The following is a 19792-nucleotide window of genomic DNA, read 5'->3' as shown; positions in this document are numbered from 1 at the left end:
CCTCAGTCTCCCAAAGTGTTGGGATTACAGGCGTGAGCCACCATGCCCCACCCACCTTGACTTTAATGCTACCGAAATACAGTTTTCCCCACCAGGCCTCAAGTAATGTATCACACACAGCAGGGGAGCTACCCTGAGAACAAATGCATGTACTCTGATGACCAGCTTCTTTTAAAAAAGAATTCAAACCCACAGAATTAGAAGAGTGTCCTCTGGATTTCTACAGAGCACTGAGTCTATGTAGGGCTTAGTGAATGCTAAACAGGGTTAGTGAATGCTGAACAGAATCTCAGAATATTGAAAGTAACATTTATTGATTTGACATATAATAAGTTTGTTGCTACCTGACTTTTTGGTTTGTAAAACATGAAGCATTTCACAAGTTGGATCCCACCATTTCTGCCCTAAGCTGCAGACAGTCTCCTTGCACCCCCACCGGTTTACCTCTTTGCCCGCAGCTGCTCAGAGCTGTCTTGCTGCAAGGCTGATATTTACTGTCTTACTCCAACAAGGATGTTGGTAATTTTAAATTTCTCTGGCTTTTAGCTTGTGATGTTATTGTCTTGCTCTGTGTCTGTTTTCTTTTAGATTTTAGATTTCTGACATCCCAAGAGGCCTTTATGGAGTGATGTTTTATCCTCTTTGCTCCTTTGGTGAAATTTAGAAAATAGTATTTGAAAGCAGTCCCTGGGAACTTAGGAAGAGAAAGAACCACAAATCTAGGCAATTTAAATCTTTGGTTTCTGATAAATCATAATGAATGAGATATGCATCATATTCAACATTAAATTCAGTAACTTTTTTTATTACTGAAAAATGACAAGCCAGATCAGTTCAACTCTGACCATCATACAGACACAAATATCTTACTAAAATAAATACTAAATACTAACCAGCAGGGCTGAGCCAAGGATGAGATGAGTGAGGTACCTGCCTTGGGCACAAAATTTAAGGGGACATCCAAAAAAAAAGAGGGGGAAAGAAAAGAAAAAAGAAGCAACAAAAAACCTCAAACCAAAAAACTCGATAATCAAGCTAAATGATATTTTAATGCAATATTTAAAAAAATAAAACAAAAGCAAAAATTATGATGAACAAAATATCAAAATGTTAAAGACAAGATCAGTAACAGTGCCTTGCCAGGCCATATTGCAGCCTCAGCCAAAAGGAAAAATCAGTAACATTCATCTTATCTTTTCCTAAAAATTTGATTTTTTGGTTGACCTCATTTTCCTTCCCCTTGTCCTGGCCCTGCTAACCAGAATATCAGTGGTTAGGGTAAAAAGATGGCATAACCTTTCCTCTAAAAATGTTCACTCAAGGCAGAAAATATGTGTAGTGATTTTCAAGCCTAGTTATGATCACTGGGTGACCAATATCCATAATTTTGGCCCTGGTTTGGCTATAGTCTCAATTAGAAGGTATTTCCCAATCCAAAAACTGGAAGCGTTGTCTTTTCGTTAATTCAATCTGAAGGGATCATATTATCAAAAACCATTACATTTCTTTTTTTTTTTTTTTTAACCTGCTTAGAAAAGCTATGTAGTTCAATTCATCAAAAGTTTCTCCATCCACGGTGGTCCCCTCTGGCTCTCTCTTTATTGGTTTTGGCGGGAGATGGCCTGTGGGGCTTTTTCCGGTATTCCACTTTTGTCCAGCCCCCTTCGCTGACTTTGCTCTCCTCTTCACTGGCTCTTGAGTCAGTCTCAGGGTGCAAAGGCATCCCTGGTATGGTGTTGGGTTGGTGGAGGTCCCTGGGGCTTCTCTTGAAGTCAGGCGACTGGTGAAGATTGAGTGCTGACTGAGAAACCCTGTAGAACTTTCCAGGGTATCTTCCTCTTGAAGGAGTGGAATGCTGACTCTTTCCACTGTATCTTCCTCTAGGAGAAGAATTGAGTGATATACTACCACGTCCATATTTGTTCCTGCTTCTGTCTGAGTATCGACCCCTCTCTGAAGAGGTGTCAGTATTGCCACTGGAAAAGCCACTGTCCCTAGAGTTGAGATGTAGGGAAGAGAAGTTTTTGGTCAGTCCATACTGAGTAGGAGAAGAGCTTCTGGACTGGTTCACAGGTGTAATCTGTTGATACTTAATGGGCACCTGGGTCCGTCTCACAGCAGCAGCGTAGGAATCCTGGCCATCAAAGTGTGAGAAGAATGGTGACCCCAGAATAGGATTGCTCTGGGAACGCTGTAAAGAAGTGTTGGATGCAATCTGCCGCATCCTCAGAGTATCTAACCACTGGCAATCAGCACCTGCGGGAGAAATGGAAATGAGCATGTTTTAAGCCACACTAAAGCTGCGTGTCTAATTCATACGCCTGTCTTAGGATAATTCAGGGCTGTTTGGGATGCTCTAAGCTTTACCATTCATAGAAATTCTAGGCTACGTATAAGGACATTTCCTTTATTACAAATACTTTAAAAAATAAGGACATTTACACTTATTCAGTATATGCTATGTGCTTGGCATTGTTCCATGGGCTTTACTTACACTATCTCATTTAATCCTCTCAGTAATCTTCTTAGGTAAACACTAATAGTTTTATTCTATAAATGAGGAAGCTTGAGAGGTCAAATGACTTGCCCAAGATCACTCAGTCAATAATACCAAGTCCTTCTGCATCTAAATCCCATCTTCTTCCTACATAGTTGTGTTGTTACTTCTAGAAAGTATGTTCAGGTGGCAGGGGCATGTTTAGTAAACAAAAGGTTTGTTTTGCAACCTGCATTTTTAAAACCTCAAGGACCCTAAATGCAGATAAGAGAAATGAGGTTCCGAAGGTTGAGACAGCTAGAGATTGTTTGGAAGAAAGACCGTTCGTGTGTCCGCAGGAGAGATCCTGAGGCTCAGGAATAAGAAGTATTTTCAGCATAAAAAAATGAAGCTGCATTGGCAAATAGGAAGAAGTTAAGGTAAAAGAAAATGGTGAATTAACAAGAACCATTTAGTAAGCTGTATTTCAGTGAATAAGCAAGTTCCTCACACCTGAGATCTTTTCTGTTTTCCCCCGAGCCTGAACAACGTTACCCATGTTCTAGAGTTCCTGGGTGGTCCTTCCAGCCTCAGCTTCCTCAGCTACTCCACCCCCTGCTCATGCAGATAGCGCGCGTGGAGAGTATCAGAGCATGCACATGTCTCTGTCTCCTCACTGCCTGGGCACAGGTGACCCCGAGCTCTGAAGTGAGTGACTTGTCCAGACAATTCCAGAGACTCCTCCCAGGCTTCAGTCCATCACAATGCCTTCTTTTGTTGTTGTTATTGTGTGTATGTGTGTATTTTATTGTGGTAAAAACCACATTTTCCATCTTAGCCATTTTTAAGCCTCTAGTTCAGTAGTGTTAGTATATTCACATTGTTGCGCAGATCTCTGTAATTGTTTCATCTTGCAACACTGAAACTCTATACCCACTAATCTCTACCTTCCTCTTTCTCCATTTCCCCTCCCTTCTCCCCTGCCCCCTGACCGCCACTTGTTAACTGTCTTCTACTTCCTGTTTCTGTGACTTTGACTACTTCAGATACTTCACATGAGCAGTAGCATACAGAATCACAATGCCTTCTTTCCTCGCCTTGACTTGTCTGGAATTTTGGCTTCCAATAGAACCCTGATTTTGCTCCGTCTCCATCCCCCTCCATGTAGCCACGTGATCAGGAGAGTTGACTGCATTCTGGCTCCAGGGATCGACTTTAATTAGTTTAAGTCAGATGTGCTCATGCTACGTTTAGGAACGGACAGGTTGCTCCATTCTGGCCAAAGCAGAATTGCTGACGGGTAGTCTGTTGGGGGTTTCTAGAAAAGTTTTCCTTACTCCTATATATAAGAACAGGTAGGGACCTAACCCGTTATTTCCTCTGGGCATTGTGATATCTTTGTGTGATGACTGTAAACAGGAGAGGAGCCGAGGGCAAAGGCAGCCTATTGAGCATGGCAGTGCAGAAAGAAGGGAAGGTTCATTCCACTCTCTGAATATGGTTGAGCCAGCTTATCTTACTGCACCTGGAGCCTGCCCTACCTCTGGGCTTCTTGTTATGGAAGATAATACATTTTATTACAGTTTAAATCAGTGGCTTAAGGACTTTAGAGTTGTTCTTAATCACTGGGAAGGCTCCTTAAAATGCAGACTGCAGCTCCTATCCCCAGAGTTCTGATTCAGTAAGTCTGGGTTTGGGCCTGAGCATCTGGATTTCTAGCAAGTTCACAGGTGATCCCGATGCTCCTGGTCCTGGGGCCACACTTGGGGAATTATTGGAGTAAGCCAGTTGCAACTGGGTTTTCTGCTACTCGAAGCTCAAAGATAGATCTTAACTGATTGAGGTGGTATCCTCTGAGTCTTTAGATCATCTGGAAATGTCATAATTAAGTTTCTGGAATCTAGCACACATCTAATACGGGAACACTAACTTACTTGAGTCGGACCTGCTTCCAGGGTTGCCGTCTGAATTGGTGAATAATGTCTGAATGGCAAGTTGGACTGCTTTCACTTCATCCTGAGGTTTTGTTCTACTCCACTGAATCGAATGGACATGTTTAGTGCTTTTTGGAGTTCTAACATCACTCTGGTAAAACAAACAAAAAAGACAAAAAAAAGACAAATAGAAACATATGACCAAATAGACACACATACATAAAATGGGAAAGAAAGTCATCCAGGTTATTATATCACTTCAGTTTCACCTCTTAGAACACTATCATAATGCACTAGGAAAATATTCTGAACAGTTGGCCCAAATATGCTAATTCAATGAAAAGAAAAATTTTAACCACTTTATTTCTTAGTGGGTTATAGCACTTATTCCTTAATGGATTATAACATAAATTTCTTAGTAAACTATAGTAGCTAAAAAATATGGTTGTCTTTTCCCAGAATTTATTATATTTGACAAATCTCAACTTACCTCTTTGTTTAATAAGAAATAAAAAATTACATCTTGTATTTATAGTACTTGATGACAGCTATTTTGTTGAATAAATGAAAATCTGACCACCATGTTTGCCTAAGACTGAATTTGGATCATCAAGGAAACTGAGTGAAGGTGGTGGGGTGAATTACCTGCACGGAGGGGAAAGGGTCTCAGATGCAAAAGTGAGACAGGATCAAGAAGTAAGAAATGGGGACCAGGAAAAGGAGAGGACACTAGGTCAAGACACATTACTTTCTTGTTCTGAAATCTCCCTCCTCACTAGCTGTCACCAATCAGTGTCAATTAAAGAGTCTCCAGGATTCAATATGGTTAGGGAAATCTGTTTTAAAAAACTCTGAAGTGAAAAACCCAGACAAAAGTGGCATATCATCATGGGGTCTGAAAAAGGAGGAGGAGGGAGAGAGAAGAAGAAAAAGAGAACTGGGTGTGCTGTCTCCAAAACTGTCTAAGGCAGGCAGAGGTAGAATCTGGTTGTTCTAATTGTCCGATTACTAACAAGAGGGCTTTTCCTGGGTAGTGAGGACCAGTTAACAGGCTGTAGAGTAGTCTAGTTTCCAAGTTCCTCAAGACCAACCAGCCTCTTTTGTTTGGGTTTTGCACCTTGCAAGCAATGCTTTGACAAGTAATATAACTTCTCAGATGCCTCATCCCTGACAACCTGTGCACCCCAGCAGGTGAGGATAAATAACTGCTGTAAAACTTTTTGGCTTCCAGCCTGGATAAGTGGACTGGCCAGAGTTCGTATTGCTTTTCTTTTCTTTTTTTTTTCTTTTTTGAGACAGTTTTGCTCTTGTCTTCTGGGCTGGAGTGCAATGGCGCAATCTCAGCTCACCACAACTTCTGCATCCAGGGTTCAAGCGATTCTCCTGCCTCAGCCTCCTGAGTAGCTGGGATTACAGGCATGCACCACCATGCCCAGCTAATTTTTGTATTATTAGTAGAGATGACGTTTTACCATGTTGGCCAGGCTAGTCTCGAACTCCTGACCTCAGGTGATCCACCCGCCTTGGCCTCCCAAAGTGCTGGGATTACAGGCTTGAGCCACCGTGCCTGGCCCAGGGTTTGTATTTCTAATATTGAAAAGCCAAATCCTGGCAGCCCAGGAAACCATCAAAATGCCACACTCACAGAGTCCTCTTTGAGGTGGACTTCATCTTACTGCAGCCACTGGGAGCTAACAGGGTAGCCAGGGAAGCGCAGAAAGTGTTTTTTATAGTCAGAAAACATGGAATTGACTTCAACAATTCTGTCAGTGAGGACCTCACACCTCAAGACTTCCTTTCATCTCTCTCAGCCTATTTTTCCTATCTGCAAAATGAGGATAATAATATCTTTCAGTATTTTTTTTTTTTTTTCTGGAGACAGGGGTCTCACTGTCTCACCCAGGCTGGAGTGCAGTGGTGTGATCTCGGCTCACTGCAGCCTCAACCTCCTGGGCTCAAGCAATCCCCCGACCTCAACCTCCCGAGTAGCTGGGACCATAGTCATGTGCCACCACACCTGGCTACTTTTTGTATTTTTTGTAGAGATAGGGTTTCATAATGCTGCCCAGGCTGGTCTCAAACTCTTGGGCTCAAGTGATCTGCCCACCTCAGCCTCCCAAAGTACTGAGATTACAGGTGTGAGCCACTGCGTCTGGACGATATTTTTCAGTATTGATTTACATGAAGTTAGTGTGATCAAACTGGTGTAAGCACCTCTAATAGTGCCTGGTTCATGGTAGATCCTTAATAAATGTTTCTTGAATGAATGAATTGATGAATGAATGAAATGCATGTTCCTTTGGTGGTGGGTGCACACTAATATTTCCAGGTGTGCCAAGATTGTACTATAACTGGTGCCTTCCACCCACTCCCACCGGGTCTACGTACCTTGTAAGGTGTATGTCCTACCAGCCACGAAGATCTTGTTGATTTAAAAAAAATTAGTATTAACTATTAGTATCCCCAATACCAAACATCTTACATGGTATACAGAAGGTGTTCAATCCATAACTAATGAATGACTGAAGTACTACCTCAGTCTCTATCTGGGTAAGTTTATCCTGTTCTCTTTTCTTCCCAACACGTTGTGAGAGAAATTATATTGATCTTCCTATGTTCATGTTGGTTGGTTTACTCCCAATAAATTATATGCTCTGGGTATATCTCCCAATAAATTATATGCTCTGAGATAACAGATAAATTTATATTCATTAACTGATGGTGAGGCCACCAGCCTCTTGCCCCCAGAGCTTACCTCATATGTGACAGTGCACTCCACAGTCTGATTTTTTGCTATTCCTACAATCCACTTCTCCATTACAAATGGTGGCTGAAAAACAAAAGTTAGGATGGTGTAGTACCATAACACAGTCTGCTCTACTATAGTATGTTTCTTTGAGGCCGGTTGTGCCATACACAATTAGCAAATAGGAGCATAATATCAGATTATCACGAAAGCCTTGTTGGTTCTCATGTGATCACTCACAACATGCTAATGTTTGAAGTTTTGCTTTTCATAAGACATCCTTTCGTATATTTGTAAACAGCTAGTCATGGCCTCCCACAATCTTCTTTTCCGATATAACATTTGCTATCACTCAATCCTATCATTAGGGTATTAATTCTTGCTAAAGTTTGAAGCATCAGTTGGAAAACTTTCCAACAATTAAGAGAAATCCATAGCAATATGAGAAGACCCAGAAGTGCTTTCCTTGAGTAAAGCCGTGGCTGGTTTAGTGGCTTCAACAATCGCTCTGCTTTCCATGACATCACACTATCCAGCAAAGCTGCACATACACATGAAGAAACCATGGTTATGTTTTCCCACTATATTAAAACAAAGGATTAGTGAGGAAGCCTGTAGCTTTGATCCTATTTTAATTATGATAAAAACAGCCTCAGAAATAAGCTGTACTCTCCTGCCATCCCCCTTTCACTTCAGGTTTAAGGCTGCAAAGGAATGACTGGCTGTGAGCTGGGTTCAAAGAAAATGTGATAGAGATTTAGCTGGGCTAGGTTTTCTTTGAGACTGAGTCTCACTCTGTCGCCCAGGCTGGAGTGCAGTGGTGCGATCTTGGCTCACTGCAACCTCTTCCTCCTGGGTTCAAGTGATTCTCAAGGCTGAGCCTCTCAAGTAGCTGGGATTACAGGAGCACGCCACCATACCTGGCTCATTTTTTTGTATTTTTCGTAGAGATGGGGTTTCACCATGTTGTCTAGGCTGGTCTCCAACTCCTGGCCTCAAGTGATCTGCTCACCTCAGCCTCCCAAAGGGCAGGGATTACAGGTGTGAGCCACTGCACCCAGCCTGGGCTAGTTTTTTGTTGTTGCTGTCGTTTGTTGGTTTTAAATTAGGATTGTTATTGTTTCGGTTGATGTTTAAAAATTCTATAACTTTTGATTGGTCTGTCCCAGTTCTAGTTTTCCTATAAGCCTGTTAATGTTGCTGTGTGATTTTGTATGTATGGCATGATAGCAGAAACACTTATATTCAGTTTTACAACTCCGTGGCATGGGTGGGGAAGAAAGAAAATATCTTTCCAGTCTTCAAGACAACATACTGTGTCCTGACAAAATAAAAAGGTAAAACCAAGTGACAACCCTTACAGATAAATAATGCCATGGAAATAACTCCTGGATGCACAGTGGAATCCAATAATGAATATCAAATCAATCTGCTTGATGTCCACTTGCAAATTAAAAGGACTTGGTGGTTTAGCACTCTGATGTGCACTCTAATGCAGGTCTTTGAAGAACCATTTTAGTTCCCTATTTGTGTTTGTATCTGGGTCCTTTGCTACAAGCCCCACTTTCTTCACTGAAACCAAAGACCTGGTGAATAGTGTATTACAGTTAATGGATTATGTGAGGTTATGGTGACTGTCCTGTTGACTTCATGGTTATTTACCTGAAGTTGTTGACCTTCTACAATTGAAGTCTCATATGTATTGTTCTAGTATGACTGGGACAGAATTGAATTTTTTTCCATTTTGAGGAGCAAGCTAAGCATTTCCGCAAGTCTTTCTTGTTTTCATCAGCATGCTTCCATCAACATGCTTCCACCATTGACCCTGGAGTAGTAACATGTTCTCTGGCCACTCCAGGAATTCATAGGTGTGAACTTAAGGAAGCCATTAAGACTTCACTGTGTGCCTCATAATTAACCTCATCTCAGTCCTTCAGGAAATTGACCTCAACCAAGAAAGTCATTCTCCGTGAAAAGTTTTCCAAAGTTTAAATACTCAAAATTTGAAGTAAATATTTTCATCGTTCACATTTTCCTTCCTTTAATAAATGGCAGAGTAAGCATAAAGAAATAATAGACAAAAAAAATTAAAAAAATTAAACGATACCTTTTTGCAGTGCTTTTTAGTTCACACAGCATAAGTAGAATTTTAACAAAAACCTATTATGATCTCAGTCTGCTAAATAAAATGTGCCTTTCAACAGCCAGCTCGAGGCTGAGCTGATGTGAGCATGGACAAGCACAAAAGCACACTGCTGGGGTATTTTAATGTCTTTGTTTGATATCTGTGAATTCAAAAGAGCTTTTAAGCCGTAAATAGAACCCTACCTTTGTCATCTTTAAAATCTCCGCATCAGGTAGGTTACTGTTGAATGTCACATCTTTTATGTAGGTTATTGCAATTTCATCCCCATCCATCTCCATATACATTTTCCACTTACAATCCTGGAATTAAAAACAAAATTACAGAATTTGAGAAAGTGAAACAATTTTTTTTTTAGTCTCAATATTTCCTAACACGCAAAATATTCTAAATGAAGTATTATTGGAGTGGCTTTTTTTTTCCTTTTTCAATAAAAGGACATGAAATTAGATTCCTATGTATATCTAAATAAGCCCCAGTTAGTGCAGCCTTGAGACATAATGTATCAGTGTTAAGTGTTCTATTATAGGAGTTACAAACTCAAAATCCCGAAGGGACTAGGCAGATAATAAAAAGGAGTAAAGCCAGGCAGTTTCCTTATAAAGCTTTAAGTGGCAACCTTTTAAAATAGACCCATTTAATTTACATATTAAACATTGTAGGAACATTTTCTCATTGCCACAAAGAAATGTGGGTTTTCTACCTTTCTTGAAACATAAGGCCCTCTTGATCCACCTTTAATTTTCCTAGATTGATAATGATGTGGGTTCAAGAAACTCTCACTTTCCTCTTAATACGAAAGAAAACAACAGTGCAAATGTGATGATATATGATAACGGACAACTAGGGAGTTATGGGGTGGGTGAGGGACTCTGGGAAACCAAAGAACAGTTCCCCTAAAGGCACAGCTACTTCGTGGCTTCTGTTGATTGTTCCCATGTGGAAATATGAGCCCAGTTTTGCTAGGTCCTTTAATATTTCATGAACAGCTGAGAATTAGGATCCTTATGTAAAACTCTAGATTTTTAAACGATAGTATGTTAAATTTTTAATAAAATCACCATATAATGAAAAAGTGCTTTACATCATTCGTTACCAGGAAAATGCAAATTAAATCCACAATGAGGTACCACTATACACCCATCAGAATGGCTAAGACTGATAACATCAAATGTTGGCTAAGATTTAGAGTTACTGGAACTCTCATATTAATATTAATACATTGTTGGTGGGAATGTAAATGGTACAATTGCTTCAGAAAAATTTTGGTAATTTATTATAAAACCAAATATATGCCTATTCTATGACCCAGAAATTCTACTCCTAGGTATTTACCCAAGAGAAAAGAAAAAAGACTTGTCTAGATATGTTCTTAGCAGCTTTATCATGTTGACTGGGAAACTTGAAACAAGCCAAGTGTCCATCAAAATGAGAATGGATAAACTGTGATATATGCAAAGAATGGAATACTACTTAGCAATACAAAGGAAGACATTATTGATGCATGCAACAATTTGGATAAATCTCAAAAACATTATAGTGAGTGAAAGAACCACACAGAAAAAAAGAACAACCTAATGATTCCATTTATGTGATATTCTAGAACAGACAAAACTAATTAATGGTAGAAAAATTCAGAAGGGTGCTTGCTTCAGCAGATGGGGACTTACAAGGGGTATGAGGAAACTTTCTGGGGGTAGCAGTGCTCTATTGATAGAGGTTTGGGTTACATAGGTACATGCATTGGTCAAAACTTAGTGAATATATATTTTAAATCTGTGTATTTCTCTTTTTAATTAATTTTATAGTGATTACTAAAACAATTTTTTTGAGACAGGGTCTTGCTCTGTCACCCAGGCTGGAGTATGGTAGCATGATCTCTGCTCACTGCAGTCTTGACCTCCCAAGCTCAAGCGATTCTCCCACCTCAGTCTCCTAAGTAGCTGGGACCACAAGCACGTGCCATCATGCTCAGCTAATATTTTCTTATTTTTAATTTTTTGTAGAGCTAGGGTTTCACTGTGTTGTTGCTCAAGCTGGTCTCAAATTCCTGGGCTCAAGTGATCCTCCCACTTCAGCCTCCCAAAGTGCTGGGATTACAGGTGTAAGCCACTGCACCTGAACTGCATTTCTTATTCTAGCACACTGAAATATTTAGGAGGAAGTATACTGATGTCTGCAAATTAATTTGAAATGTATCAAAAAATAAAGATTGATGGATGGCTAGAGGGAGGGGTAGATGGATAAGCCAAGTATAGTAAAATGTTAATGGTTGAATGGGGGCTAGGAGGGTTCACTGTAAAATTCTTTCAACTTTGCTGTATAAATAATTTAATAATAATAACGTTTGGGGATAAACAAGGAAAATAAATTCATGTCTTTGTACCAAATTTGACCCCTGGACCATAAATGCACATTCTCTCTATCTGTCTGTCTGTCTATCTATCTATTTTTTAAATTTCTTTTTTAGAGATAGTGTCTCGCTATGTTGCCCAAGATGGTCTTGAACGCTTGGCCTCAAGCAGTCCTCCCACCTCAGCCTCCCAAGTAGCTGGGATAGAGGCATGAGCCACTGCTCCTGGCTGTGTGTTTTTTGAAGCATGAAGAATCCTGAGGATTAAGGCTAATGTACCAAGCACCTCACATGCTGAAAATGCCCTCATAAATAAGAGTGGACCTGGAATGTTTCCTAGAGCAAGCTCAGACATAATTCATATGGAAAGACATCCACAAAGAGGCTGTTGAAAGCCTGTTGGCTTCAACAGGAAGCTGGAGGTGCCTGATGTTTTAGGAAAGCCTCTAGATGAATCGCAAACCAAGCAGGGCCCATGTCTGACCCTCTTTGGCCAGCCACATTCACAAGATGGAAAGCCAATTAGTGAAGGAAAAGGTCTATTCAATAAAATGAAAACCTGGTTCTTGGCTAACATAAGTCAAATTAGTTTCTCCGAATTGACAAATCTCTCAGTATTTCTTTGTTTTGGAGCCACTGCTACCCAGGCAACGTGGGTCCTGAGGTAAGTGGGCAGGATAATGACTGTTTGGTGTCATGATTGCTCTTCTCTGAAATAGCAAGAACCTCCTCAAGGCAGCAGCTGGGATAAAAAGCCTTAGAAGAGATGAGTTTACTTAGTTCAGTTTCTTTTGCCCGTCAAGTTTGGGAATTAAGTTAGTCAAAAGCACAGTCAAAAGACCTTGAACTGTATGAAAACGCCTGAACTTCCCCTGCTTCACTCTCATCTCCTAACCAGGGAGCTCTCCCATGACTTCAAGCTAGAAATCAGACCCTCCTCTGCACACTGTCAGAACGGCTCTGTGTGAAGAAGCGGCTGACAGGAGGAGAACTCAAATTTGTGGAGTGCTTACTATGCTCTAGGCATGTTGCTGGGCACTTACACCATGCTGTTTTATTGGATATCCATCAGAACCCTGAAAGTCAGGACTATTTTCCCTTTAGACGAATGAGAAAAATGAGGCTCAGAAAGATTAAAGAACTTTCCTAGGGTTTCATGACCAATACGTGGTTGACATCAGCACAAGGCTGCGTGACTCCAAAGCTGGAGGAGATACTAATGGGGACAGACAAGCGGGAGAGGTGGCAGGTGAACCTGCTGGATGGTTTTGTTGAGCTCCATAAATGGGTCCAGCCATGGACAACAGGCAGGTGGAAGAAGGACCAGAGATTTCGTTGATACAACCAAGAAAGCTAGTGGCCATCATCCTCCCTGCAGCAACTGCTTCCCTGCTCCCCAAAGTCCAACTTTTGGAGAAACACTGATACAAATAATAGGGTTAGAGACCTTTTATTTTTAAATTCTCTTTTTCCCTTCTACTAAAGAAAGGCTTTTACCTGAACCATAAAAGAAGGTAGCTACAGAAGGAATAAAACTATAATCAAGGAAGTCATAAGACAAGGAGGGCATCATTCATTTCACTAAAAAGTAGGTTCTGCTTGTTACAAAGCTGGGTAAGAGAGAAAGAGAATATGCTGCAACATGCAGTGCCCATGTAAATCATTAAGTTAATCTGACAATGGCCTGACCTAACTCCAGGTATCTTCAGGGCATCTATGATGTCATCGTTGCCTAGTTAACAAAAGTAATCCACAAATAAAGTAATGGAATTCCTTATATTCTGCTCAGTTTCAAATTAGCCTAAGGTATCCTTAATGTTTTTGCCATCTTGTGAGTCATAAATTGTCAGTGAGGATTGTCCACAACTCTGGGATTCAAATGGTTATTGAATTGGACTGGACACACTGCAGACATTGAGATGCCATGTAACGAGTACTTAACTGATCAACCCCTGAAAAGGCTATCATTACAAATAAAATGAATTAAGTCATCAATAACATCACTAAAAATAACAATTCCACAAGTTTATGAGCCTAATATAGGATTTTACTTACATATCTGCAACCTTTTCAGTACCTTGGCTGTGGCAGGGACCAGGTAATGGGCACAGTGGACTCTGATTTTTTTTTTTTTTTTTTTGAGACGGTGTCTCACTCTGTTGCCCAGGCTGGAGTGCAGTGGCACAATCTTGGCTCACTGCAAGCTCCACCCCCTGGGTTCACACCATTCTCCTGCCTCAGCCTTCAGATTCAGAGTAGCTGGGACTACAGGCGCCCACCACCACGCCCAGCTAATTTTTTGTGTTTTTTTTTTTTGTATTTTTAGGAGAGACGGGGTTTCACCATGTTAGCCAGGATGGTCTCGATCTCCTAACCTCATGATCTGCCTGCCTCGGCCTCCCAAAGTGCTGGGATTACAGGCGTGAGCCACTTTGCCCGGCCTAGTGGACTCTGATTTTAAAACCATTCACTTTGACCAGGGTAAGATTTTTTTTTTTTTTTTTTTTTCTGACACAGGTTCTTACTCTGTCACCCAGGCTGGAGGGCAGTGGTGCAATCTCAGCTCACTGCAGCATCGATTTCCAGGGCTCAAGCGATCTTCCCACATCAGCCTCCCAGGTAGCTGGGACCACAGGCGTGTGTCACCATGCCCGGCTAATTTTGCCTTTATTCTTTGTAGAGATGAAGTCTCACTATGTTGTCCAGGCTGGTCTGGAACTCCTGGGCTCAAGTGGTCCTCCTGCCTCAGCCTCACAAATTGCTGGGATTATAGGCATGAGCAACTGCACCTGGCCCATGTAAACTACTGATTTTGGCTTGAGGTGAGTGATAGAAATGTGGGCACTGACTTTTGAATTAGAAATATTCAAGGGTCACTTTGAATGTCTGTGAACAACTCAAAAGCAAACATCTCTCTATTCTGAGGTCCTATGGGAACTGCAAAGTACTCCTTTTTCAAAACCATCTCACCCTGGTAGTCTGAAATGCTCCTGTTATTCACTCCTCTTATTAAGGTGTTGATGATTCCTATTAAAATGGAAACAGTATGGAAAAAAACTGTACATTAAGTCATTACTAGTGGGACATTGTGGGGCAAGGTGGGGCAAGATCACAAGTTTAAAGTTTGATTACCTGGGCCTGAATTCCAGTTTTGTCCCTTTTCCTCCCAACCATAGCCAACTTATGTAACCTTTCTGAACCTCAGCATTCTTTACTCAGAAGTGGATTGTTGTGTCATGTGAAGATTAAGATAATGTAAATGCAGTTCCCAGCATTGTGCCAGAACCGAATTAGGAGCTCAAAAAGGAATAATTATCATTATTACCAATATGGTCACCAACACAGCTCCAATTAGCTGGTTTGTCATCTAGCAGCCATAAAAGGGAATGGGACCGAGAACAAGGTAGCTTTGATGGGCAGGAAGGTGTAAAGAGTGGGCTAGAAGAGGGACCCTGCTGGAGTGGGCAGGCTGGGTCAGCGCGTCTCACTTGGGCAGGAGTCTGGGCGTGCAGGGGGCTGTGAATCATTTGGGTACCAGGGAGTGATCAGAGATGAAAAAGAGAAGATGCAGCCAAGCAGCAACATAACAATGGCCAGTTTCATGAAATGAATCAAAGAAGGAATAAATTCGTATCTTCTTACATAGATGGATCATATAACACCAATTCTGACCTTCCCTGCTTCCACATATCCTGATTCAGCACTACTAAGAAGCAGCACCAGATGTCTGGAGGTATTGTGTATGATTGACAGCCAGAGAGCATTATCTTGGATGAGGAAACCAAAGCACAGAGAGATGAGGTAATTTGACTGAGGTCACACAGGTAGCAAGTGGTGGGGCACAAGTGCTTGACGGGCATTTGCAGGGAGTGCTAATTACTCTTCAGCAGGAAAAGGGAACTAGCCCAGGAGCGGAGGTGGGCACTGGGAAGTGCTTTTGCTAGGATTTCGAGTAGCAAAAAGTAGTTACCCGGAACTTTCCACTAGCTAGAAAATCTGCCTCTCAATGCAAATCTACAGGAAACAAATGGAATTTTGTTGAGGCGAGGGGAATGTGTGTGTTTGACATGAATGAAAAATACAACAATTCTGGTGGGTGCCCAGAATATGCATGTTTATCTGCTGAAATACCTGGGTAATTTTAGGAGCACATGTGTGGCTAATGGAGGATGAGAAAGCATTCTATCTGAACTGCTTCAGGATCACCAAGTGAAAAACTTTTCTGAATTAAGACTACTGGCCAACTAAAACAGAAACTCTTACACTGTGAAGATAAAATCCTAAACAACACTCAGTTGATGCTAAATTAAGTATCTCTTTGTGAGAAATCACTATTACACTCTCTGCAAGCTGTTTAAATTTTTTTAGAGTTCCAAGCTAGTACAAGTGATGCCAAACATCACAGACAAGTGATCTCCCCCAAGGAAGAAAAAAGGGAATGAAGAAAATGGGGGAAGAGGTGAGGGAATAAAAAGAAATAAGACAGAGGTAAATTTTCCAAATAGGAAAAGAGATTAAAAGGTAGCACAAAAAACTAGAGTTTAAAGTTCTGGGCAATTCGCAGACAATAATCTCAATCTCTCTCTCTCTCTATTTTTCCCTATCAAAATTTAATTGCATGTATCAACATTATAGATAAAACCATTAAACAATCAAGACCAAGATCATTCAGGATATTTCAGAAAGAAACAGACTCCCAAAATTAGCCTTTCAGGCTTTTATAGATCACCTTTACCTGATGTTACAGACATTTAAACAATTTTAAGTGTATTTTCTTATTGAGGTATAATTTGCATATAATAAAATGCACAGATTTTTAATTGTACAGTTCAGTACATTTTGACAATAGTATATATCTGTGTAACCACCAGAATAAGCAAGGTATTTACGGTACCCCAGAACCTTCCCTCGTGCCTATTCCCAAACAAGCTGCCTGCGTAACCAGGACACTGTTCCAGCTTCTATCACCATAGATTAAATTTGACTGTTCTGGAATATCACAAAGTTAGAATTTTACAGCAGGTACTTGTATGTTGTTTTTGAGATTTATCTATGTTAATTAATCCTCGCAGCCTTACCCTGTTATAGAGAGCACTGCCCCCATTTTACAGATGAGGAGACTGAGGCTCAGAAAATGGGGAGATTTGTAGCCAGGTCATTTGGCTTTGTAGGATAGGAATTCAAGTCCACGCATGCCAAATCTAAGCTGAGAGGTTAATTTTCAAAATCCACCACCAGCCCCCAAAACCATGAATGGAGAAAAAGTAAAATCAACCAAGAATGCTCAGGGTTTCAGCAAAAAAGGCCTGTCTTGAGGAAGCAATTTAAAATATAAAATACAGAGGTCAGAATAAACTTTTTAAGATTCAAGGGAAGACTGGAAGAGCCACAAGAGTCACAACTGACTGTTGTGGCATCTATGAAGTAATGCAAGATGAAATAAGAATACGATAAAAATTTTGTTCATGCTGGTATTAAAAGTAGTAAGATGTTGACAATTTAGGCCTCTGAAGGCTCCTTTATATGCGTTGCTATTATCTAGCTCAGCTGCTGAAACCTGCAGTTTTAAAGGCAGGAGAGTGGAACATCCCGTGATAGCACCTGGGTTATTTATCATTAAGTATAACCCTGCTACACTATATTTTATTATGCTGCCTTTAAAAAAAGATAATACAAGTATGGTTAATTTGCTTCTCTTCTTTATCTATACAGTGTCATGACCCACCATGGCTTTGTCCCATGAGATTTGTTTTTTTTAACCAAAAAGAAATCCACAAGAAACTCTCCCTAAAAATTCCATTAATAACCTCTTTCAGCGCGTATAGGTTGCAGGGTCTGGAACTAAGAATGTTTTAATCTCTTCAGCAAAACAATGTCTCATAATGATGTACAGGACTATTGCTGTACTGATGAAGAATCATACATAATTCAGCACCTTTCACTTGGCACCACTGTGATATCCTCATTAGCCGTGGCTCACAGTGTCTGTCAGATGGTGTCCATGCGAACGCAGGCATTATATTGTCTTTGAGATGTGCAGCTGCTTCCATGACACTGCCAGTATATAAAAACATGACGCCAGTTTGTTTTATTTAGTGCTAAACCTTCCAGTTTGTAAAAACAAGGCTGACACAGAGCCTGACATGAGGCAGTGAAAATAATTAGCTCTCATTTTCTCAGCCTCCTATTTCCTTCTCCCTGCTGTGTTCTCTTTCCACTAAACCACCACATGTCAGTCGAAATGGGAGGCAATTAGTGGGCTCATTTCAGTCCCCACAACTGTGCTGAAAAGAAAGTATTTATGATGGCACAATGAACAGCTGAAAGATTAAATAACATTTGCCTTTTGAAAAGAAAATGACTTCTAGCTAAATGGGCAATTTTTGATTATTCTCAAACAAGCTTAGAGTAGTTGGTTTTTAAAATACAAGAAAGGAAAATGAGTCATTTTTAGGTGAAAGAATCAAATAAAACTTGACACAGTAATGCAAATAACTGATGTTTTATTGCAAAATATGTAAATGCGTTATACCCTTAACAATGGCTTGTGTCTAAGGTCAGGGCAGATTGGTGCCAAGTAGACACCGGTGGAGATAAGGTTGTTATATTGCCTTTTGGGGGGTTGTTATTTGAGTTATGTATGAAAAAGGGGCTTTAAGGATGATGTTAAAATAAAGTGAAACAAATCAAGTGAGACATACTTTCATATGATGCATTACACACTTGACTGTCTAAAATGGTTCAGATGTTAGTTGACATGTTTGGAAAGGGCTTTTTTCCCCTTAACTGTATTTGAAATTGGAAAGTACTAGGTCTTCATGATGGAAAAAAATAATAGTAAGTCTTGCTATTGATTTCTGAATAATTAATCTATTCTATGTCAGAGTGGGTTTCTTAACAAATATAGAAGTTGATCTCGCTTGCCTAAGCACTGCTTTAACATTTTTAAATACTGGGAAATCTACTGCAAATAAAGTTTTATCCAGGATCCTCAAAATATAAAAACAGCTGTTCTACCTCCTAAGTTCTTCTCCTCCCACCCCATGACTTTAGGGGTGACTCGAAGAAATATGATTTTCAAAGAAACACTAAGCTAGTTAGTAGGCATTGTTTATCAGTTGAGCTATTATCGATTCAAATCCTAATGTCCAGGATTGATATGGTTGTCCTACATCCTTGATTTTCCAACATAGTGCTTTTTAATTTTACTTCAAATAGTCTGTGTCTTTTATAGTTGATTATTCTCAACACCTAATTTTTGGTTTAGAAAACAGAAGCCACTGTGAGTACTGAGGTCTCTCGCTGCAGAACTTGCAGTGATCCTCAGAAGCTTTTGAAAACTTTCTTCTAAAAGCAAAGATCTCTCTCCTATAGACAACTGTGCCTGTCATCAAGGAGTCACAACTATGACTGTTTCCACGTTTTTTAAAGACAGTCACAAATTTACATTTTGTTTTTCTGTTTCCAAACTATATTCTTACTTTTTACAAAATTGAATCCCAATTTTTGATGTATGCATTATGGTCAGTATGAGACAATATGACAAAATGAGACAATGGTGATCCAGAGACCTGAGCCAACTGACAATGGATTCATTAGGAGACTGGAGCTCTCTTTGAGTTAAAGACACTTATTATTATAGTTGGTAACCAGCAATAATGTGCTTGTAATTTATTTGAGCCTATGTTTTATCATGTACATCACTATTTTAAAAGGAATTCGTAATCTTGATTAAGAAGACTAAGAGAGACCCAATAGTGTGCTGGAGCCAGCTCTCATGAGCTGATTGCTTACAGCCATTCCCAACTTCAAATCCAGTGATGCCAGATTGGTAACTTGAAATCGGCCATAGTGGGAATTTTTCACACCATGGAGATCTACACATGCTACAAACCAGGGCTTTCTCCCATTGTTAGACACTTCCTGGCATGCTAGCGTGTATGCAGGACTGTCAATCCATTCAGCAGGTATGCACTGAGCACCTCGCCTAGTTCTGCTCTAGCTCTCTAGCTCTATAGGTGGCTGTCCAACCCATTTGACAAAGTACATTGCCACACTCTGTAATTAGAAATCAGCAGTGACTTATGCAGTTGTAAAATTCTGAACTGCATTTGCTTCTTTGCTCAATTAAAACTTGTGT

General features: G+C 40.3%; 1 protein-coding gene and 1 long non-coding RNA gene across 4 annotated transcripts in view; one reads left to right on the top strand and one right to left on the bottom strand.

Moving 5' to 3' along the window:
- Window positions 1–19792, top strand: part of LOC129143420 (uncharacterized) — an 84768-nt gene that overhangs the window by 13563 nt on the left and 51413 nt on the right. The window lies entirely within an intron of this gene.
- Window positions 778–19792, bottom strand: part of MAP3K20 (mitogen-activated protein kinase kinase kinase 20) — a 191822-nt gene continuing 172807 nt past the window's right edge. For all 3 annotated transcript variants that reach the window (XM_003309428.7, XM_016950051.4, XM_016950052.4), the window contains 4 exons: window positions 9485–9601; window positions 7166–7240; window positions 4411–4561; window positions 778–2256 (listed from right to left, as the gene is read on the bottom strand). In XM_003309428.7, coding sequence (XP_003309476.3) covers window positions 1556–2256; window positions 4411–4561; window positions 7166–7240; window positions 9485–9601 — 1044 coding nt within the window. In that variant the 3' untranslated portion in view covers window positions 778–1555. The remainder of the gene's footprint in view (window positions 2257–4410; window positions 4562–7165; window positions 7241–9484; window positions 9602–19792) is intronic.

Source organism: Pan troglodytes, chromosome 13 (genome assembly GCF_028858775.2).
Source record: "Pan troglodytes isolate AG18354 chromosome 13, NHGRI_mPanTro3-v2.0_pri, whole genome shotgun sequence".
In the NCBI taxonomy this organism is placed as follows: Eukaryota; Metazoa; Chordata; class Mammalia; order Primates; family Hominidae; genus Pan; species Pan troglodytes.
Note: the sequence above shows the minus strand (reverse complement) of the source record. Positions and strands in the feature narration are given on the sequence as shown.